This window comes from Penicillium hispanicum (genome assembly GCF_028827665.1).
Source record: "Penicillium hispanicum strain IBT 35686 chromosome Unknown utg000007l_segment0_segment0, whole genome shotgun sequence".
Classification (NCBI taxonomy): Eukaryota; Fungi; Ascomycota; class Eurotiomycetes; order Eurotiales; family Aspergillaceae; genus Penicillium; species Penicillium hispanicum.
Window position 1 is genome coordinate 837648 of NW_026623199.1, and position 22169 is coordinate 859816.

Consider the following 22169-nt stretch of genomic DNA (forward strand, 5'->3'; position numbering starts at 1 on the left):
AAATGAATTATCCAGATTTTCGCTCTCGCGACAACTACTGCCCACCACCATGTCCTTGAACAAAGATCTCACTGGCAAAGTCGCTCTCGGTATGCCCCTTCTTACTATCAAAATGAAAAACCCAAGAATGAAGGGACTCACCTCAGTCTGATGCAGTCACCGGTTCAAGCCGCGGCATCGGAGCAGCAATTGCCCTCAAGTTCGCGCAACACGGCGCAAACATTGCCATCAACTATGTCTCCTCAGCCGCAGCTGCCGAGTCGATAGCCGAGCAGGTCCGCGCCCAAGGCGTGCGCGCCATCACAGTGAGAGCGGATGTCTCGCACGAGGCGGAGGTGGGCGCCATGTTCGAGACGGTCGTGCGTGAACTTGGCCGGCTGGACATCGCCGTGAGCAATTCCGGGATCGAGCATTTCGGCGACCTCTCGGAGGTCACAGGCGCGGACATCGACCAGGTGTTTGCGGTGAATGTCAAGGGCCAATACTTTGTGGCGCAGCAGGCGTATAAGTACATGGCGGACTATGGGCGAGTCATGCTGACCTCGTCTATTTCTGCTGTCAAGGTATGCGTGAATAACCCATGGCTACTCTATGGTCTTTGCTTTAAGGAGGACTATCTTACGTTTTTGTATGCAGGGCGTCCCCCGACATGCTGTCTATGCTGCTTCCAAGGCTGCTGTGCAGGGCATGACCAAGTGTCTCGCAGTGGACTTTGGCCCGCGCAACATCACTGTCAATTGCATTGCTGCAGGCGGGGTCAAAACGGACATGTACACTGAAATGTCCGCCAAGTATATCCCAGGTGGCCAGGATATGACACCCGAGCAGATCGAAACACTGCTATCCAAGTGGTCACCGTTAGGCCGCGTCGGCGTACCGGAAGATGTGTCGGGCGTGGCAGCCTTGATTGCAAGCCCGGACTCGCAGTGGTTGACGGGGCAGACATTCCAGGTGTCTGGCGGGGCGTATATGGTCTGATCTTGCTGAACAACTCAATGTTGATATTGGCTAGCGCCCTCCTAGTAGCAATCGTAATTTTCGGGGTCAAAATATTGGTTCTGGTGAAGCAAGCAAGAATTAATAACGTTGTGGACGACCGGGGCTTGGCGAGCTTAAATCAAAAGCTTTGCTGGGTCTCGCTCCACTTCAATCATCTCGGCATGGGACTTTTGATACTCTGCGCTCGGTCTTTAGACCCTCTTCACACTTCCAGATCCTATCTGACCTCCATTTGGGCAATAAACAATATTCTTCCTTTGGAATCCCGGTCTGCGCCAAATACCTGGTTCTGGCGGGCGACATGGGCTGTCTGGCAGACTACAACGAGTTCCTCGCTTTTCTACATAAATGACTCAGCGCTTGCACAAGCCAGGCAGCTTGAGCAGGAACATTTGCTGAACGGGCGATTGATCCTGCTTCATCAACGACACTATGACATTCCGAACTCCCATATCACAGTTCCGGGCTGCACACTCTGGTCGCACATCCCAGACGAACAAAATACGTTGTGCAAAAGATCCAGCATTCTAAAAAGATCCAAAACTGGACAATCGATCAGCACAACGCCGCTCACGAGTCTGATTTGACCTGGTTGCGGCAAGAGAGCTAGGCTATACATCGTGAGAATGCGAGAAATACTACAAAGGACACCAGGAGATCAATACTGGCAGTGGCACACCATGCGCCTTCCATGCACCTTCCACGCACCGGACGTCAAGTCCACAACATGCGTCTAATGCATGGGGCTCTGGAACGGATCTTCTGTAGCAGCCGTGGCACGGGGTGAAAGTATGGATCTTTGGGCATACGCACTATTCAACAGAGTTTAAGGAAACAGATATCCGAGTTGTTAGCAACCAGCGTAATTATGTTCTACCATGGACAACTGAAACGAAGGGGTCCAGCGCAAGGAAAGTGATCAATTTATGACCATTTTAGTCTTTAGGTAGTTAACTAGTTAACTTATGAATTTGATGATGTCAAATATTGGAAAAAGGAAGTTGAGGGTGACGTAGCTTGAGACGGAAGAGGATGTCTTGTACTCGGAGGTGAGTGAGGGGGGTATGGATGCTATGAAACGCTGTATAGTCTTAGGAGGATTGATTTAGAGTATTACAGCAGCCTCAAAATTATGATGTTCAAAATTCGGGTGCGACTGGATCTCTATTAACTCTTTTATTGGTCTGGAAACCGGCTTGGAAGAACGAAGAAAACTGAATGCATGCATACATGCCAATATGGGGTATTGAGCGTGGCAATGGGCCACAATAATATACAGGCCTGGTACCAAAAGCAATCGCACTCCGACCAAATCCACCTTTAGGTTGTTGCTACACCAAAGGCAGAATCATTAGACAGGCCGTGGGGCTTCCTTGGAAGAGAACTGTTGGATGTATGCTTCTCAATAATAGGACGACCATCCACCAGCCGGATACTTGCCAAGGGCGCCTCAATCGGAGCAACACTTTTGCGACTGTAGGTTTCGAGCGCATCGAAGACATGGCCAAAGACCTGCCGATCGACATCTGAGGCCCACAAAAAGTCGAGATGTTCGTAGGTATGAATTGCCTTTGCAACAGTCCCGCGGGGCAAGCCTTGTAGCATGGCTCTGATATCAACGAGACTGTCACTGTCACCGTACAAGAGCACAATTGGAGTCTTGATATTGCGAGTTGGATACCTCACGGGCTTGTAGAAGCGCTCACTTGCAACGATGCTGAAAGGAGAGTGAATCTCATCATCATAGAACTGGAAGCTCTTGTTACGGATAATTTGAAACCAGTGTACCACAGACTTTGTGCTTGTGAATGAGTACAGGTGAAGATAAGCGGCAAGTTTTTGCGTCCGAGTGATATTGCGACAACGCCAATTGAACAGCACCGATAGTGCAGTGTCGATAATGCGGACGTAAATTGGCGGGTACAGAATTGTCTGCCACATGGTGGTCGAGGACAGAATACTGCGTCGGCCGAAAAGCAAGAACAAAAAGTTGGGTGATGCTTTCATGAGCGAGTCCACGATACGATTGCGAAGACCCGAGGGAGCCATTGCGGGCGCCAGAGCCACGAAGACATCAATTTTCTGGTTCAGCAATGGATGAATCGAGAGAGTCGCAAAGGCTTGCGCTGTTCCTTGTGAGAACCCGATGTATGACAGCGATGGCTGGCTCGTCACATCGAGAATGTACTCGATGCTGTCGGGGATATCGTGGAACGCGAATTGGTCGATCGAAAAGTCCCAGAACTCGTGAGATCCAGGCGAGAAATGCACCGATTTCTTTGCGTACTTGTTGCCCCGATTGTTGCCCAGCCACACATCGTAGCCTTTCTCTACCAACTGAAAAGGGAGACACCGTTGTTCGTCTGTCAAGGCGACCCAGACCTCACTGCACATGAGAAGACCGTGGTGAAGATAGACAACCTTCTTGCTGATAGAGCCGACTCCTTGATTGACGCGCATTTCTTCCTCGCCTTTCCGATATGCCAAGCGGTGTAGTCCAAGAAGGTACCCATCACCCGTCTGTACAATATGCTCCTCAGCCTCATATCCAAAAAGAGCGCAAATCTCAGTGAAGTCTGATGCTTCGGCGATGGATGCAGCAAGAAGCTCTTCCTTAGTCCGGGTGTCTCGTATTTCAGTAGGAATGAAGATATTGAATATGGCCTTAGACTGCTCATAGCAGAATCGGATAATCGGCGACGCTGGTTGCAAGTCAGTAGCAGATCCACCACCCAATACTGGTGTAGGTACTCACGAAGGCAAAACGTGATAAGATGAATAATCGTCTCAAGGAGCACAAGGATCAGAGATCCAAAAAGGGCCAGGTACTCAAACCTGAAAATGTTTCCTTTTAGTTGCCACAGACTCAGGAATCAGGTAGTCCGGAGCGAGACGATACCAGAATAGCCTCCCAATCAGGGGAACTCGCGCCATGATGAAATGCCAGAGGTGTTGCAATTATACATATGTTCGTCACCAGTGGTCCTTGAATGTATAAAGCACAGAATGCGGAGCGAGAGAGCGAGGGTGCGAATGCCAACTTAAACCGCGACGTCATGGCCGCATGTGAAAGCGCAGCTGACTCATCCAGGTCAGCCAATCAGCGCCACGATCAAGTGATCGCCCGAATTTGCCGGAGTCGCGCAGATTCCAGGTGGAAAGTGTTGTCTGCATTGCTCCACGAGATCACCATGCCTAGCTCGTGCAAGGACATCAGTGAGTCACACAGATCTCCGTGTTACGGACCCTGCATCATTTGCAGCGAGTCCGCGCTCCCATGCCGATTCTCGTGAGCTGACTGCGTGCCATCTCGAACAGGAGAGGCGCTGGCCCAATGCCTGCAGGAATCAGACTGCATTATGGTCCAGCGACATTCGCCGCGTGAGTGCCTGGCTTCTCCACTCGCCGAAGAGTTGCCCATGAAGTGTCAGCAATTGCGCAAGGGATTCAGCGAGTGCAAGTAAGTCAATCTCTCTGGAACGCCGGGATTGATTGCGGAGGATAGACCCCAGCGGCGAGTAAGCATGACTAACGAGCTTGGTTCTTCATAGGCGCGGGATGATTGATATGCGCAAGCGATTCCGTGGGAATCATCCCATTTCGGTGGCCAAGGAGATGGAGGACAGGAACACGGGCAAGTCGGAGCAGCTGTATGCGGGCAGGCCGGCGTACACGTCAGTCAAGGAGCTCAGTGGCGATGAAGTGCAAATGGACCCCGAGAAGACAAGAGGCCTGTGACGGGCAAGGTTGTTGAGTAATACACTGCCGGAGTGGGAGGCGTCTATGCCAATCAATCCGAGCTTGGAGCTCATGTTGCCTAACTGCTCTACGTTCTCGACGAGTGGATATTCTGATTCATGCTGGCATGGCTTTGGAGTTTTATTCTTTCTGATCATTGGAACGTCGGCACAATCTCCAATATCAAATACATCACAGGTCACGTAAATGAAATGTACAATATTTGGTTGCAGATGCTCATTGTAATTGTATGAAGGACCTTTGGGGCTATTCGTAGAGAAGAAGGCAAAGGTATCGCAACTATAATATAGGAAAAGTCCACATCATCATTGTCAATACAATGGAATACAGATCTACTGCGTCTTCTTGATCTTGTCGGCCGCGGACGAAGGCGCCGAGTACAGCCAGACAACGACAAAAGCCAAGAAACCTCCAATCACTGACCATAGACCAGCGATCCAGACCCAGCCACCGGTGATGGCCCAGCTGCGTGGGTATTCGTCATGCGCGAAGTGGCGCACGGTCACCTCGTGCTTCTCCTCAATGTTGGTAAGGAAGGGCCGCTTGTAGTTGACGCGGAAGGAGAAGATGCCATGCTGATCAGGGGTGACAAATTGAGTGCTGTAAACCGTGCTTGTCTCAGTGCGCTGAGTGGGCTGGAGGGCCAGACGGTGGAAGGGCGAGAGCATGGTGAACTCCAGCTGCAGCTCATCATCCGCGGGGACCTCGAAGGGCACCCACTTGTCATAGACGTACTCCGACAGCTCGATCTTGTAGACCTGCGAGAGAAAATAATTAGCATGCAAGGCGCAAGATCGTACCGAGCTGCACATACTGTCTCGTTTTTGATCCGGTAGATACTGGGGTTCAGGTCGGCCGAAGCAACCTCACCATCGGTGGCCAGATGATGTTCAATCTTGCCAACCTTCAGGACACCAGTTTCCTTGAAAGTCCACGCGGTCAGTTGCTTAGCGAAGTCGCGGTTAACAGTGGGGGTCTTTTTGCCGCCAGGCGTCTTGACAGAGGCTGAGAACCACTTGTCCTCCAGAGCCTCAACAGAACCAAGGACAGTGAAGCGAGCCGAGTTGCGGGCTTGCATGACCGAGACCAGGTTAAGCTGGGAGCCAGTGGCCTCGATATCGTCGGGCGACGGCATCTCCTCCTTGGGGTTGTAGGCATAGGCAGTGGAAGGGGCTCGCAGAACTGGAGCAATGAGAGGGCTGTCGCTACCAAGAGTTTGGGGAGCTACGCGAGGCAGGGCCAGGACACCCTCGCCATCGAAAAATGTCTTAACGTCGGACCGGAGCGGACCAGGGCGCTGGAGAACGAGAACATCGTGCTTTTCGGCGGACGAGGCGGTGTCATAGTTGAAATGATCGACAACAACGGCGGAACGGTCGTTCGAGAGGTGGACATCGACTTCAAGGAGGAGAGAGCTGATAGAGCTAGAGGTTGCGGACTTTCCGGACAGTGTGAGGAGGATGTTGCCGTCCTTAGCCAGGAAGTCAAGGACGTGCTTAGGTGTCAAAGCAGGGCCGAGTCCTACTCCATTAGGTCAATTGAGATATAGGGTTGACTTCTTCGAGGCTGCCAACCTTTGGACTTCGGGGGGAGGATCAAAAGGTGGTCGTAAGCTCTTTCGCCATGTTCGAAGAGGGACAGCTTGTCGCTTCTGGGCGATTCGAAGGTCACATCGTATCCTCGTGCTGGAATGACGAGTGAGCGCGATTCAAAAGTGTAGACTAAGAGCTAGCTACCTTTCAAGTCAGACCACAATGTGGAGTAGAGGCTCTTCTCTGTGCTGTCGTCCAAAACCACCAGCAGACGGCTGCCGGAGCTACTCAGAGCGTTTACCGCAGCCAAGAAGCAGCAGAGAAGCAACGCAAGGCACCACCGCATCTTGGAATGATTCCCCACAGCGGAGCGGACGCCAGGCTGTAACAAGAGGGAAAAGGAAAAGGGTGGACGAGAGGAAGTTGAGGGGAGAAGGTCGGAGTTGTATAGTTCACCAGAAAGGGCGACGTGTTAATGGGCAATGCCAAGACCTCGCCGGGTCCTGCGCATCTCCGAACTTCGAACTTCACTTCTTCCCCACGGTCTATTGATTTCACCACTTTCTCCGCTGGCCTCGCCACTACAATCCATCAACCATAGGGTGGCTTCTCATATCCTCATCTCATCCTCTTCTGAATTGTGGTCTGCCATCTTTCGGGCATTGAAACCGCACTACCGTCGAATTCTTCTCCCAAATTCTCGTTGACGTCCGACACTGTCTGTCGCCATGTCTACCCCTCAATTCTGGTCGACTCCCCTCCGCTACATTCGCTGGGCATCGCATGAGAAGCCTGCGATCTTTTACTCCCTGATCATCGGGTCCATGGGCCCCGTCGCCCTGGTCGGCCTGCCCCCGCTCCGCCGCGCTCTCGGTGACGTTGACCCGGAGCCTATCCCCATGTCATATCCCAGTGAGGACTACCTAACCCCTTTGAAAATTTGACTCACCCTTTCTGGCCGCCATTTGTATGCCAATTACTGACTATGATATTCTACGCGCACAGTTCCGGCGGGCCCGCGCAATGTCCCCAAGGGCTACGATGACGAGTAAACCGGGACCGGAGATAATAAATGCCAAGCCGCCAGAAAAGAACAAGCCGCGGCTGGCCGATCCTGGTCCTGAATTGCATGAGGTTTGATTGGAGTAGAAAGAGGATGGAAAGTCCAGCGAAACCGCCTGCACGACTTGGAAAGCACCGGCAAGGTTGTGGAGCAATGCCGTTGACCTAAACCGATTTCACCTTTTGATCGTTTTGCCCGCGAAGAGGCGTTTTTGATACCAATCTCATTCGCACACATGGTCTCGGGATAGTCGGATGTCGAGATCGTTGCGCCGCAGTGTGTGTACTATGTTTCGAGAGTGATCATATAACCGACACCGAGTCATTTTTTCTTCTGGTCATAATTGTGTGTTCATGACTATCGTAAGTCTATTTCTGAAAGATAGGGCCTTTCGTGGCAGAAACGATACCCAGGGATTGACCTGCGTCTGCGCTTTCACTGGAGGAATAGAGAACTCTGCTCTGAAATAGGAATAACATTGCATTGACCTGGGATAAGTATCATTATGCCAAAAACTCATCTAGTCAACAGATACCGTACGGTTTCTGATTCCAGGGGGACTGGCATCCTGCTTAGATTCTATCTGCGGTATCCGTAGCTAGAATCCCTTTGCTGGCGGCCTTGGAAGCCTTGTACGACTTGCAGTGAATCTTCAATGAGCAAACACGTTGTGTATTGAAAAAGGACAGTTAGCGTCATGCCGTATCAGTGGTCTCCTATCTGGACTTGAGTTTTGGAAGACAGCCTGAGGGTAGACGTTTACAGTAGAAAGAGCGTGTGGAAAGAGACAGCTTGTAGAAGGATTCAATTAGAATGATGGACCCCGATCATTCAAAATCAAAGCGTCAGCCACAAAACAGATCAACGCCGTATATGCTCATATCTACATGTAGTTCATCAGCACGCTTTATCAAAGCAGTCTCTCCCAACAGCCACAAGGAAAGCAGCGTTAAAAAAAGCAAACATGAACAGCACAGGCCGTATCGCGTATCTCATCGAGGAGATTCCAAGGGGAGAGAAAAGAGAAAGGAGAGGAGAGCACAAAATTGCTTAAAGCACAAAATCCTGTACACCGTCAAAAACATCCGAGGCAGCAAGCAAAAGGAGATCGCCGGCTCCCACGTCTGGCGAACATCCGAATGGTCATTAAAGCAAAACAACAAGAGCTCAAGCTCAAATCCAGACAAGCCACCATTTTCATAAAACCCCCATTCAACGCACAATGCTCCTACTCCTAACCGACCAGCTGTACGATAAGGCAGGATGATTAAAACGTGAAAGAGTCTCCCCGAGGACCCGCAGCTGGGTCTTATGACTTTTGAGACTCGGGTGCTGGTCCAGTGTTACCAGTGGGTATTCAGGTCCATGGGAAGGGAAATGGCATTCACATGTCCAACGGATCGTGGATGGCCCAACTGGGGCCGTATAATGGACGATCTTCTCATCCGATCTGGACAATTCCTGGACTTGTGGGGGAAAAAGGTAATTCTCAGGTTTCGAGAGTGAGAGTCATAAAAATCTGACGCGCAGAAAAAGCGGGATAGAGAGAGATGGTTGTCCAGGGGGAAGAAACCACAAGATTGGTGTTGGTCGAAATAACCATTATTTCCCGGGTGTCTTTTTTTTCTTCATCAAAGTCCATGGAAAAGAAAATCATAATTTCATCCAGTGGGCCACAATGGAAAGCAAGGGGAGGGAGAAAGAGGAAACATGTATGCACAAGACAGAGCTCGGTGCCAGTCTGCTGCCCTTGCGGTTTTACCGCCGGCGGTGCGGGTCTCTTTCTCTGGTCGCTTGCGGCCTACTGCGCTCGTATTCCGGAGTGTATCTTGTTTCCATTCCTATCCGGGGATCTGGGGCAGTGGTAGGAGGGTATGCCATCCCGGAAGTAACAGGAGAATAGTCCGAATCGGCATCATAACCTGGTCCTGGGTACCTGGGGGCATTTCGGCCGCCCTCGTAACCATAGCCAGCGGCCGAGTAGGTATAGGAAGAAGGGTGCATGTCAGCAGCCGTCACCACGGGCTGGGAGGAGCCAGCATAGGTGACCTGAGGTGGAGGATAAGGAGCTTGGGCTGATCCGTAGGGCGAGTGAGTGGAGCTGTAGGATGAGGGAGGATTGTTGTAAGGAGCATTTTGAGATCCGCCATACGGACTCTGGGAGTAAGGGTCCATGTATGTCTGTGCGGGAGCTGCACTGAAAGGAGGAGGCGATGGCCCCGGTTGCTGGCGAACCTCATGGATAGCCGAAGCGGCATAGTTCGCTGGGACAGTGTTAGGGGCATGTGACAGGTTCACATCTTGAATGTAACTACCTCTCGGATAGCCTAGGTCAGCCCGACGCGAAACGTCCGCTTCCCAGCGAGCGGAGTCGGCCTTCAAATCAGCAATCATCTCCTAGATTTCCAGAAAAAGATCCTTGGTTAGACGAGGTTCTCACATCCCACGTGGAGTTCGGTTGGTTGGCATGCTGCAACGTATTCACTTACTGATGTGAGATTCCGGTAGGCGCGGATGAAAAACCCTGGGCGACCCTGTTGGCATGGTCAGTAAAATCGCGCGTGGGTTTCAGCAAAAAGAAAAGAGAATAAAAAGGCGACGGACACCATGGTTGCCAGGTCTCACGAGGGCATCATTCCCAAGATAGCGACAAATATCTGCTTGGATCACTTCGCGGCTGATACCATCACCAGGGATAAAGTATTCATTTTGACGGCCTGTCATAATGTGTCCGGAGTGGGAGAGAGAAGTCCAGCGAGTTTTTAACAAGTTCCTCGGGTCCGACGGGCCAAAAAAGAAATGAAAATCCGGGCAGAAGTGGAATCCTTGGATATGGCGGAAGTGTTTGGTGGGGATCCTTTATATTGGAAGAATGTACAGTGATTGTTCTATAAGGCGACCGATAAGACTTTAGGTTTCTTTCGGAGTCCAGAGGGGGGAGATCCAGGGAATTCGAAGAGTATAGCAGTCCACGGGAATGACCTGGGTAGTCAAGATCCTGGTCGGCAATAGCAACAAATGGTGTCCTTTGTCCGGTGGGTAAAACTCCGGGAGATCCTAGGGGTCCTGGCTGGTTGTCCACTCCGGCAAAATAATGTCCTTGGGGAGAAGATATCGAGAGATAGAGAGGAGAAATCACAACCGTGGCAGAAGCCTGGGAGACAGAATCAAGTCTTGCGAGGCTGGGAGGTGACAAGAGAGCGATCAGAGATGGCTGAGCACGATCCTCCAGGCTCAGTTGGACCACACACGGGATGGGGGGAGAGTTTTCGTTTTTCGTGATTGAGACCAGGGAGTAGGGGAGGAGAGAGGGGAGAGAGACTCTCGTCGAGGAGATTTGCAGAGAAGGAGAAGGAGAGGGAGGAGGAGAAGAAGAAGGGGAGAGAGGCGAACTGAAGTGGGCACGCAGGGCGGTTGGGCCGTCTTGGGCTGGTGCCACGACTCCCCCACTATCAAAAAGCATGCACGGTCGAATCCGGCTTAGAGAGGGTTGTGCGACCGTCTGCTGTCTGCAGCCGCCTGATGCGAGAGCCCTAGTGGCCTGCTCACCCTTTCTGTCTACATGGGCCCTTGATTATCACGATCCTTGTCATGCCCGCACTACATGTCAACCTTCAACGACTTCTCAAGCTCGCGGCGATCACTCTCTCCCTCAGCTCGGATTGCTACTCAGTCTGTGCCCATCGAGTCACCCCGCCCTCCGGTGGATCGGGGGAAGCGGTCAACAAGACGCTAGCAGAAGGACACTAATACCATCAGGAGTCAATGGGGGATTCTCGTCGCGGGCTCGTGAGCACGATGGTGGCACAAATTGGGTCTGGAAAGAGGGATCCTCTGCAGTTGCAGGACCAATCTGCGAGGCGATCGGAGGGAGCAGACCGTTGCCACTGAACATGAGGTCGGGATGGGCGTTGGGCAGGAATGCGTTTGGGCACTCCGACGCTCGGCCACTCAGCGCGCCGTGGCTGGGTCAGCTTCCCCGATCGGAGATCCCACAGCTCTTAGCGGGCCTTTTCCTTGGGTCTCGACTTCGCAGTCCCGCAGGGTGCAGCTGCACGAGTGCTCTCGCTTGAAGAGAGGCGATGGGAAATAAGCATGTCTTTCGAATTGGCCGATATTTGACTTTGGTCCGTGGTGGGGAGTGGTTGGTTTAGGTTGAAGGTTGAGTAGGGATGTATAAATATACAGCAGATAGGATGAGAAAAGACGATCGGCATTCTGACTAGAAAACCAACAAAAACATGGGTGTCTTCTGAAGATGGAGTTCCACGGACCTTGATGTAAAACATGTCCGTGTATTCATGTGGAGGATGATGTCGATGTCGATGTCGACACTGCCAAGTAACGTGACGCATGTCCACCTGAGGCTCTTCACACGTGTCTGCCCTAAACCCCTTTAGGCCACCCATTCCAAGGGTCGTGATCCAGCCAGCTCTTCTTTCTCCCGCGCATTTGAGAGATCTGGAGATTGGAAAACCAAAAGATCGGCATCCGTGCTCCCCTTACTCCCCCAGACTTCAGTTGGGTTGATCCTGCCCAAGGCGCCATGCCGCAGCTTCGAGCATGTCTTTTGCAGACCCGGTCAACGCGTCCCCCGATGCTGTGAGACGCTCTCGATATACTCACCGCCAGCTTCACTTGCTGCGGCAAGGCTCAACAGCCACCCCTCTCCGTGCCATTGCGCACATTGACCTCGATGCCTTTTACGCTCAGTGTGAAATGGTGCGGCTGGGGACGCCCCGCGACACTCCCCTTGCTGTGCGCCAGTGGGATTCTCTGATTGCGGTCAACTATGCGGCGCGGTCATTCGGCATTACTCGGATGGTCACGGCCGCCGAAGCCCGAAAGCTGTGTCCAAACATCGTCCTGCAGCATGTCGCCACGTTCAGAGAAGGGGAAGGCGGTCGCTGGGCTTACCGTGACGACTCGTTCAAGAACATCAAAACGGATAAGGTCTCATTGGACCCGTATCGTGCGGAGTCGCGGAAGATACTCGCAACGATGAAGGAGGAGCTGGACCTGTGGCGCACGCATGAGTCGGAGGCCGACCTCTATCGTCTGACACAGGGGCTGTATGCGTCCTTAGAGAAGGCCAGTATTGACGAAGTTTTCATCGATCTGTCCCCGCTTGTTTATTGTGGCTTGATGCGCAGATACCCGGAGCTCCGAGTGTCTACACAGGATGACAACCGAGATTCTGAGCTGCCTTATCCATCTACTACAGCTTTAGAGTGGAACTCTGAAGACTGCTTGATCGACCTCAATCTGCAGGAAAGCGAAGAAGATGATCCAGACTGGGATGACATTGTCATGCTACTCGCCGCGGAGATTGTTCGGTCAGTGAGGAATGCAGTATGGGAGAAACTTCACTACACCTGCTCCGCTGGCGTTGCACGCAATAAGATGCTCGCAAAGCTGGGAAGTGCTTGCAATAAGCCCAACAAGCAGACCGTGGTACGCAACCGCGCAATCACAAATTTTCTGGGCGGTTACAAGTTCACCCAGATCCGAATGCTGGGAGGCAAGTTGGGTGATCAGATCACTTCGTTCTTCGGCACGGAGCAAGTCAGCGATCTTCTCAATGTGCCCCTCGATCAATTGCGCGCCAGGCTGGATGACCATACTGCTACCTGGTTATATGGGACTATCCGCGGCGATGATCGGAGCGAGGTGAATCCTCGAACGCAAATTAAGTCTATGTTGTCTGCCAAGTCTTTTCGTCCCAGCATCAACACGGTCGACCAAGCAGAAAAATGGCTGCACATCTTTGCAGCCGATATTTACGGTCGCCTCGTGGAGGATGGTGTGCTTGAAAATAGACGCCGTCCAAAAGTGATCACCCTGCACCACAGGACGGTACAGAGCCGATCCCGGCAGATTCCCATTCCTGCTGCCAACACCATCGATGAGAACCTCCTGTTTGAACTCGCCAATACCTTGCTCCGTCAGGTGGTGGCAGACGGACAGGCATGGCCCTGTGCTAATCTGTCCTTGAGTGTGAGCAATTTTGAGGATGGTGTGAACAAGAATAGGGCCATCGAGGGCTTTCTGGTCCGTGGTGATCAGGCCAAGTCATTGAGCCAGTCGGCGAGAACTCGTGATTCCGACTACGTGCTGGGCGAACTGCCACCCACAGAGAAGAGGAGGAGAATTGATGAAAGTGGCATCAAACGTTTCTTTACTCAATCACAGCTTGATGACTCTCCCACCGTCGAAACCGAGAGTCCACAGCCACGGCCAGAACAAGACGTGGAAAACCCTGTCGCGGAAGGTCTAGGAGACGACCTTGCAACTTCCACAATGCCACAGTTCACGTGCAACCGGTGCTCGAAATCTATACCCGAGCATGAACGGGAAGAGCATGAGGATTGGCATTTCGCGAAGGAGCTGGAAGTTCAGGATCGGCAGGAAGTGGGAAACACTCGGCAGCAGCAATCTCGCCCGGCGAGCAACGCCAGAGGATCTCATGCGCGCGGAAGGGGTGGTCGGGGAGGCCGGGGCAAACCCGAGAAAGGTCAAATGCGACTGGCCTTCCAGTGAGTGCGCTGCGATTCTTTTCCTTGTGACGTGCTACGAGATGATATACCCCAATAGAAATGCATTATTACACCAGCTATAATCTATCTAGGCCAACGTCATCTTACCCATGGCAGCCGGATCTGACGTGTGGTTCGACCCAACCATTTTTCTTCTCGATCCACGGATCGGATCACCATACAACTTGGATATACTTCATGAGTAAATAAACAAAAGCGATCCAACTAGCATCGAGCAGATTTGCATTACCACACACCGCCAACATATGATCATCACACATCCCATGCTCTCCACGTAGGCCTAGCCATTCTTGTCAGTAGGGAGATGCGATTGTCACTGCCGACGCGTGGGTGTGACATCAGCGGGCCGCGGGGGTCATCGGGACGTTCAGGCACTGATGTCGCTGCGCCTCCTCCTATCTGTTCAAGATAGACAAGAACACCCTTTGCCTTTGAATGTCTTCATTCTCATCTCAGTCGTGCTAGATCAAACCCTGAACCAACCCATCTCGCGACGTGCCGCGATAGGCGATCGCACGACAACCCCGCCGAAGTCGCCTTGGCCCGACACTTTCTCTTCACGATCGACCCTGGTTCACCCCCACCGTCTTCACTGCGGCGAAGAGTACGTGAGTGGCATTTACTCTCGAGCCTTCTAATTAGGACTGTCATTCCTGCATCCAATGCCCGGAGTCTCGCGCTTCCTTGCGCCCAGAGTCTGCCTGCCTGCTTTTCCTCCCATCTGAACCCCGCCACTGCCGCAGTCGCCGCGATGTCGCGCCGCGCACCGCCCCGCGAGTACTACGAGGAAGACGATTTCGAGTATGAACGCGTTCGCGATCGATATCCGCGTTCGCGCAGGCGGGACCGTGAGTTCGACGAGGACGTGGAATACCGCCGGCGGCGATCGATGCCTCCTGTGGAGGACCTGGAGCGACTGCGGATCCGGGAGCGGCCACCACGCGAGTTTGTGCGCGAGGGCGTTGCACCGCCGAGGGAGCGTGGGCCTATGGGAATGGGGAGGTCGAGGGAGGATTTGGATGAGGTCTTACCGGAGCACGAGGTCGAGGAGGTGTATATGCGTCCCAGGCCGCGGCGGCGGAGTCATCGTCCTCGTGAGGTTGATGAAGAGGATCTCATTGTCGACGAGCGAGCGGTTCGCGGTGGTAGGAGGCATCGCCCTAGGGAGGTCGATGACGAGGACCTCATTCTTGATAAGCGGGAAATACGAGGAGGGAGAAGGCCCCGCCCGCGCGAAGTTGAAGACGAGTTGATTGTTGACGAGCGGGAAGTTCGCGACGAGAGGAGACATCGGCCTCGCGAGGTGGAGGAAGAAGAGCTCATTTTTGACGAGAAGGAGAGGCGGGGTGGGAGGCGGCATCGCCCTCGGGAAGTTGATGAAGAGGAGCTTATTTTCGATAAACGTGAAGCTCATGGAGGTAGAAGACGTCCACATGAGCTTGACGAGGAAGAACTCTTCATTGACGAGCGAGGGCAAGACCGGTCCGGCGGTAGGCGACATCGTCCAGACCGAGACTTTGAGGAAGATGATATGTTTGTTCGCCGCAAAGAGAGAGCACCTCGACGACCCTATGACAGCGAGGGTGACTTGCGACTCCGCGATAGGCGCTTTGAGGATGACCGAGATGAAGCATACTATCGATCGTCAGAATCACGACGGAGATCTCGTCGCCGAGAAGCGGAGCCGGACGGAGTCATCATCGACAACAGAAAAGACAGGCGGCGGCGCGGAAAACATCGCGGGGAGAGGCGATCTGAAGAAGAGGAATGGGTCATGCAGTGGAAAGATCGACCTTCACCTGTCGAACTGGAAGAGGAAAGTGACGAGGTACGATTTCATGAGGCACGGCGCCATGGACGACGCAGTCCTACCCAACCTAGATTCGTTCGCGAACCGCCAGAGGCTTCCCCTCTCGATCGAGAGGAAGAAGAGACAGATGAAGAGATAAGGGTTCGCTCTCGAATGCGTTCGAAGCCTCGTCACCGCGAGGCCGAGGAAGATGAGGAGATTGTCATCCAGAAGGAGAAGTTAGAACGAGACCGCCGCCGCGGCAGCACAGATAGTGATGAAATCGTGGTGCGCAAGAGCAAGCGACGATCACCACCCCGAGAAGAATCATTGTCACCAGAGCCTATTCGCGCGCCTCCCATTCATCAGGATGTCATCACACATCATCGACATATAGACCATGGTTAGTACTTCACGGACTACCAGAAGGGCATTGATTAATGACTTACCAGGCTTTGATACCGCTCCTCCGCCACGCGCATCTAGTTCCGAGATCTCATCCACCAGGACTAGTATCGATGAAGTTGATGTTCACCATCGGTAAGCCCCTAGGGTAGCGCATGCCATTTCATAGGGCGCGTAAGGCTAATTCGAGAGCAGTAGCCAGAAAGGTGGACGCGGCTCGGAACAAGAAGTCTCCTTCGAGCTCCAGGACGAAGAATCAATATCTCCAACCAGTGGTCCGTCAGTTGATTTCCATAATCCGTGGGGGCGTGACGAGGCGCTTTCCCGTCATCGTCGCCGGTCAATGGGTGACGAGCGTGAGACCCTGGTAGCGCATAATTCTCACAGTCGAGGACGTGGCCTTCCTCGCGAGCTTGACATCGACGAAAAATTAAGTATCCATGAAAAGCGTTCCGGCCGTCGCTCTCATGCTGGGGATGACACCAAGGATGTCACAGATGAATGGTCTGTGGTTCATGCGCCCTCCAAGGCTGAGGCTATTGAAATGACTGGAGCCCTTGACATCGTCGAAGTCGCACCTAAGGATGCGTCGGAGGATGAGGTCGAAGTCATAGAAGAGGAGCACGAGGGGCATGCTAGGCCGCAAGTCTCTAAAGAGCGCCGAGACGAGCGCTGGACCGAAATCACAAAGGACCTCGTGGTACGAGAAGCCATCGAGCACATCGGGTATGAGTTTGAGGAAACGAGGATGTATTACTATATCTTCTCGTACCTGGAGCCGGTATGTCACCCTTCTTGCTGTTGGACTGGATTTAGCTGACCGGACTATACTACAGGGCGAAATCGATGAGCTGATTGAATTGTCTGATGAGATCCGCCAGGCGCGACGACGACGTATCCGTGAGATGCACCGTGAAAGAGCCTCTGTACCGCCGCGGCGAATGTCTCTAGTAGATCGCCTGCCGCCCCGTCCACGTTTAGGAGGGGAACGACGCATCAGGGAGCGGGAATGGCTTGTTTGATGCTCCTCGCCGCTAATGTGTGGCTTACTTGAAAGCTCTTTTTACGCTCTCTTAATGAATTCAACGATTTGCATGACCGCATGTAGGAATAAGATGTGATGCATATGTCTTGCCTTTACGTATTTCTGTCTGTTTGGCGGTTAGCCTCTGATTGTTGCTAATACCGTAGAACCGAGCACATTCGTACATCCCATTGTCACCGTCATGGACTATGGAGCGCTCAGTATGGGATCACATTGTCGCATTGATTAGAATTAGTTGATGCATCGACGGATCGTTTGTTTTCATTTTGTCAATGGGAAAATAATTTATCCGACAAGTTGGCTATTGGACGACTTACTCTGTCGCTCTTGCCCCTGTTTCTTTGTTTCCCTATTCCCCCAAGACGTCGTCATCAGCTGCCTATCCCTATTTCTGCCATATCCCCAGCGAGGCGCCGGCTTCAACAGGAATGCCCCAAGTCCACGACACTCCACTGAAATCTCGTCGCCTGCTCCGTCGCGAGGTCACATATTCTGTTGCAAAGGAACAGGACACCAATATCCTCCATGAACTTGGGTATAGGGATCAGAAGATTCAATATTTTACCCATTTGTACCGGAATCGAAAGCTGATTGAGACAACTGTTGCGCATCACCTTGGTTTGAGTTCAGACACATGCCATCTTGTTGATGTGGAGGACTGGATAGATGGCAGCTTTAATGTTTGCATCCGTGTCGATATCGATGGCCGAAACCGAGTCTCCGAGAAACAATTGATGATTCGGTTTCCTCTGCCGTACCGGATTGGGGAGAAGTCCCGCCCTGGAAACGCGGATGAGAAAATCCGTTGTGAGGCTGGAACATATGCATGGCTCCAAGAGAACTGCCCAAATATCCCTATTCCCCAACTCTATGGATTTGGGCTGTCTACCGGTGAAACGGTACGCACACGCCTGACCTATATCTCAACGATATTCATTGCTTATATATAGTCTTAGTTCACTCGTCTCGATAACCTGCCTCTGGTAACCCGTGGTATTCAGTATCTACGCCGTCAACTATTGAGATGGCTAGGATATCCGATTCCATCGAGCTATGTTCAGCATCGAATTGATGAAGCAGCTGCCTTAGGGACGGGTTATATTCTGATTGAATATATCGATCCATCACGAGGTAAAATGCTTTCCGACACATGGGAGGAGAGACGCCATGATGATAAATTGCGGGAGAACCTTTTCCGTGGCCTTTCTCGTATTATACTATCGTTGACTCAAACCCCGTTACCAAAGATCGGCTCTTTCGTTTTGGATGAGAAAGGGTACTTAAGCTTAAGCAACCGCCCTCTTACCCTTCAAATCCAACTATTGGAAAATGAAGATATCCCGGTTGATATACCGCGACAGATCACCCACTCAACAGTCGACTCATACGTCAATGATATCCTTTCATTCCATGAGAGCCGCCTTCGACACCAGCCTAATGCCGTTAACAGTCTTCAGGATGGTTTTTACCAGACTTGTGCGTTGATGGTTATGAGAAGTGTCTGGCCTCGTTTCTTTCGTCGAGACCTTCTTCGAGGGCCTTTCTTTCTGAGTTTCACCGATCTCCACCAAAGCAATATTTTTGTGGATGACGATTGGAACATCAGCTGTCTTATCGACCTTGAATGGGCCTGCTCTCGTCCTGTGGAAATGATCCACCCACCATACTGGTTGACTAGTCAACCTATTGATATGATCGAGTTAGATGCCTATGAGACTCTCCATAAAGAATTCATGGAGGTGTTCGAGGAAGAAGAAATAATAAGTGCCCCGAGTACACAGTCTTCTATCCTGCTACACTCCATTTTACGGCAGGGATGGGAGAGAGGAACGTTTTGGTGCTCTCTTGCGCTCCATACTCCAATGGCGCTGTTTAAGATCTTCTACGATTATATCCAGCCGCGGTTCTCTAAGACCCATAAGGACGACGAAGCTTTCTGGCTAATCACAATGCGGTATTGGTCTTTCGATGCATTCGACTTTCTGGAGCGCAAGCTAAAAGACAAGGAGCAATATGACATGCGTTTGCGGGAGGCGTTCGAGGAGCACTCAAATCCTGGGATTTGTGCAGCTTGATGGTGTGCAGAGATCATTTTCTTCCGCTTTGTTCCTTGCCTTCTTTTTCTTCTTGTTTGACCCTCCTTGCTGCATCATCAAGAGATAGAATCGCATTTTTCCCTCTGTTCATTTTTGCAGCTTCGGCCGAAGAGGAGAGTTGTTGAAGAGTTTTTGCGTTTGTCTTTATAGCAACCTTGGCTTCTTCGATTTTTCCATCGTAACTGGAGTCAGAGCATCGGTCACCCATTTTGTGAATTTTGCAATGGCTTATAGAGTCAATATCTGCTTAAATTATATGCGCTGCTTGTCCTTGTGCTTGCCTACCTTAACTCCTGTTGTAGAGTACCGGATCTCTTGGGGGTCGGATAGACGAAGAGGAGGCCAATAACAAGCTTGCAAACAAACATTATTTTATTTCTCCGTTGGACACAGGAAAGACACATACCGGCCAAATAAGAGAAGTTAGAGCCAGAACTTCTTTGTTTGGTTTGGGGACGTTGATCGATGAGTATTGCCGGATATGAATCCATGATTATATAGCAGCAGACTTGATGACTAGCAGAGGCCCGAGCAGCAAACATCTTACAGCAACTCGCTGCATCAAGATCAAGGTCACAACTGGTGCTACAGGTACATATACGGAGTACTTCAAAGGCAAGGGATCCACACCCCATCACGTAGGCGGCTACTGATGACCAGTCATATAATGGCGGGAGGGGAAAAAGAACCCCTCGTGAGGCGTTCTTTAGTATAGTACTTCCCCATCTTGGCCAGACCTGTGACGTGGCAGCCGCCAGCGCATGTCCTCGAGTTGCCGGTTTTCTTGATTCACCACTTTTCCCACCACTTCTCCATAGATTGTAAAGTGAGTCAGGGACTGGGGATCCCATGGCATTTTTAGGCTCCAGCCTGACAGGGCTCAACAGCAACTAAAAAAGGAAATGATAGAAAGGACCCTTATTGGAGGGCGAATGTCGCCATAATTCTACTAGATCTTCACCGGGTTTTCCCATAAAACCTCTAGTCTAATATTGTCAGAGCATGTATGCATACATTCGATGCATTCGATATCACCTTCGCCCGCTCTCATGACTTACAGATGCATGCGTATGCGGTGTGTTTTTAGAATGAGGCATACCCATAATATCCGAGGTTTCCAGCGAAAAGATTATTGCTCAACATGTACTTTTCTATTTGATAAGCGCATGAAGCAAAATCCCGAAAATCCCGAAAATCCCGAAAATCCCAACCTAAACTCAGCGGGCTTTCCTTTTTCTCCGCACTTCACATGCTGAATCTATATCAGTCAGAAAACTATTACTCCTCCCTTACAATCACTGGAACTCTGTCTCAGCTTCTAGAAGTGGCTAAGATGGTCGAGATTTGCCAGTATGCCAAACCACACGAAGATAGATGTATCACGGGGCTTTTCACTTGGTCGACCAACCTGAATACGACCAAGAAGAAGTCCGACCAAAGGCGAGAGAATTTCAAGCATCTATTGAAGAATCTCCGGGCTGGCTGTGGGCCGGAGCTTGTAATCGCCTGCGCCCTTGGTCTTGGTCAAATGGCCTTTGCAAACCCGAGGGAGGGTGTGGTTAAATTAATTAATTTTGGGTAGGTGTGCAGCTTGTTTTCTGGCGACGTTACCTGGGGCATAGTACTGCCAGGAAGAAACCAGCTGTTGACGTCCTAGTTGCTAGTTGACCATTCAGCCTAGGTGACCCTACAGCTCTGTATTCTACCTAACAGAAAGCATTGGCATTCTCGTTCACTTGCACCTATGTGTATCACTATTCACATTGTAAATAATCGTTCCTTGTTAGATACCTAATCTAGCCTATGGTAGGTTTTAATCTTTTTTGAGATGATTATTGAAGAAAAAGATAGTGAATTGAACTATATATATTATTCCACAACCAAGGGCAGACTCGCGTTGCGGATTGGCCAAATCCTGTAGCTAAATTTTCACCTCGCAAAGAAGCTCTGAGTGATCGCTAGTTTCATCCTAAATCATTCTATCTGTCTTCTATCGCCTTTCGAATTCCCCTGTGTAACTGTTACTATGCTCCCATCCAATCCTTTAATCTGTCCCGATCGCTGGATCCGTCCAGACCATCTCCAGTACAATCTCATTCGCAGATGACTTGCGTGGCTAGTGAGCCTAGTAAAGCCTGGAAGCTTGGCATGTTGTCTCCAGTAAAAGGATCATTTTGACCAGACCAAGCCTTGACGGAGCGACCGTCAATACATTCTACCTAGGTAATATACTGTGCCCGGGAATTCGGCACAGCCACGGGATGGCCTTGTATATTTTACAGTGACTAGCAAGCCCACTAGCACAAATCAAGCCGCAAAGCCATTGATTGAGTATTCTTAGAAACAAGCCACACCGATGCCATCCCGACCGGTGCCGTGTTGGATGGATTCCATTCCCGCGGCAAATCATATTGGAGGGCGGATCGGAGGCCAGTCTCGCCTGTAAGCCACCAGGGCGCACCCTGCAAGCCTCTGTATGTCAAAGTGGATGTTGTGTATGGCAGGGTACCTACATGTACCGAAGGGACTATTGTAGGTATGTAGTATCCGACTGTATAACTCTGCCTCTTGTGTGCACTTCACTGTCAGGCCTAGAACCTGATCCAGACCCCAGGGATTTGGATGGTGATCATTGGGTCCCCATGATCCATGCACCATCCTTTCCCCCTGGTGCGACAATCCAGGGTCAGATTACACATCCCTGTCGCCACCCGCGGGATTGGTGTCTCGGACAGATTAATCGGGGTACTGGGCGTGCGGGTGTGGATATGGAGAGGGCAGTGAAGGGTCAGGTACGGGATGGAAATGGGTGGATGATATTTAACAGATCGCATCAGACTCACTTATGTAGGGCATGCAGCGTAACGAGCCCGATCGGAAGTTCGTGATTGCATCATGTATAGCCTCGATTAAGCACACCACTC

General features: G+C 51.5%; 10 protein-coding genes across 10 annotated transcripts; 7 read left to right on the forward strand and 3 right to left on the reverse strand.

The window, feature by feature from the left end:
* Positions 1-49: 49 nt before the first annotated feature.
* On the forward strand, positions 50-978 carry N7459_008099 (uncharacterized protein; the record flags this gene model as incomplete). The annotated part of the gene is made up of 3 exons (XM_056947267.1): positions 50-89; positions 157-563; positions 637-978. 3 exons carry the CDS (start codon positions 50-52, stop codon positions 976-978), a joined length of 789 nt encoding a protein of 262 aa, XP_056796777.1.
* A 182-nt stretch (positions 979-1160) lies between these two features.
* N7459_008100 (uncharacterized protein) lies at positions 1161-1929 on the forward strand (the record flags this gene model as incomplete). Its single annotated transcript, XM_056947268.1, has 3 exons — positions 1161-1575; positions 1606-1730; positions 1771-1929. 3 exons carry the CDS (start codon positions 1161-1163, stop codon positions 1927-1929), a joined length of 699 nt encoding a protein of 232 aa, XP_056796778.1.
* A 390-nt stretch (positions 1930-2319) lies between these two features.
* On the reverse strand, positions 2320-3933 carry N7459_008101 (sterol esterase; the record flags this gene model as incomplete). The annotated part of the gene is made up of 3 exons (XM_056947269.1): positions 2320-3701; positions 3755-3834; positions 3899-3933. The coding sequence occupies 3 exons, from the start codon at positions 3931-3933 to the stop codon at positions 2320-2322; spliced, it is 1497 nt and encodes a 498-aa protein (XP_056796779.1).
* Positions 3934-4190: 257 nt separating this feature from the next.
* On the forward strand, positions 4191-4737 carry N7459_008102 (PET191 family protein; the record flags this gene model as incomplete). Its single annotated transcript, XM_056947270.1, has 3 exons — positions 4191-4215; positions 4318-4459; positions 4551-4737. 3 exons carry the CDS (start codon positions 4191-4193, stop codon positions 4735-4737), a joined length of 354 nt encoding a protein of 117 aa, XP_056796780.1.
* Positions 4738-5090: 353 nt separating this feature from the next.
* On the reverse strand, positions 5091-6636 carry N7459_008103 (dolichyl-diphosphooligosaccharide-protein glycotransferase; the record flags this gene model as incomplete). The annotated part of the gene is made up of 4 exons (XM_056947271.1): positions 5091-5516; positions 5573-6279; positions 6333-6443; positions 6495-6636. 4 exons carry the CDS (start codon positions 6634-6636, stop codon positions 5091-5093), a joined length of 1386 nt encoding a protein of 461 aa, XP_056796781.1.
* Positions 6637-7018: 382 nt separating this feature from the next.
* N7459_008104 (NADH:ubiquinone oxidoreductase subunit NDUFA3) lies at positions 7019-7342 on the forward strand (the record flags this gene model as incomplete). The annotated part of the gene is made up of 2 exons (XM_056947272.1): positions 7019-7202; positions 7296-7342. The coding sequence occupies 2 exons, from the start codon at positions 7019-7021 to the stop codon at positions 7340-7342; spliced, it is 231 nt and encodes a 76-aa protein (XP_056796782.1).
* A 1769-nt stretch (positions 7343-9111) lies between these two features.
* N7459_008105 (putative transcription factor RfeG) lies at positions 9112-10077 on the reverse strand (the record flags this gene model as incomplete). The annotated part of the gene is made up of 3 exons (XM_056947273.1): positions 9112-9750; positions 9843-9887; positions 9958-10077. The coding sequence occupies 3 exons, from the start codon at positions 10075-10077 to the stop codon at positions 9112-9114; spliced, it is 804 nt and encodes a 267-aa protein (XP_056796783.1).
* A 1839-nt stretch (positions 10078-11916) lies between these two features.
* Positions 11917-13893, forward strand: N7459_008106 (DNA-directed DNA polymerase eta; the record flags this gene model as incomplete). The annotated part of the gene is made up of 1 exon (XM_056947274.1): positions 11917-13893. One exon carries the CDS (start codon positions 11917-11919, stop codon positions 13891-13893), a length of 1977 nt encoding a protein of 658 aa, XP_056796784.1.
* A 768-nt stretch (positions 13894-14661) lies between these two features.
* N7459_008107 (uncharacterized protein) lies at positions 14662-17126 on the forward strand (the record flags this gene model as incomplete). The annotated part of the gene is made up of 4 exons (XM_056947275.1): positions 14662-16102; positions 16152-16239; positions 16300-16885; positions 16941-17126. The coding sequence occupies 4 exons, from the start codon at positions 14662-14664 to the stop codon at positions 17124-17126; spliced, it is 2301 nt and encodes a 766-aa protein (XP_056796785.1).
* A 451-nt stretch (positions 17127-17577) lies between these two features.
* On the forward strand, positions 17578-19224 carry N7459_008108 (uncharacterized protein; the record flags this gene model as incomplete). Its single annotated transcript, XM_056947276.1, has 2 exons — positions 17578-18048; positions 18106-19224. 2 exons carry the CDS (start codon positions 17578-17580, stop codon positions 19222-19224), a joined length of 1590 nt encoding a protein of 529 aa, XP_056796786.1.
* Between the last annotated feature and the right edge of the window lie 2945 nt (positions 19225-22169).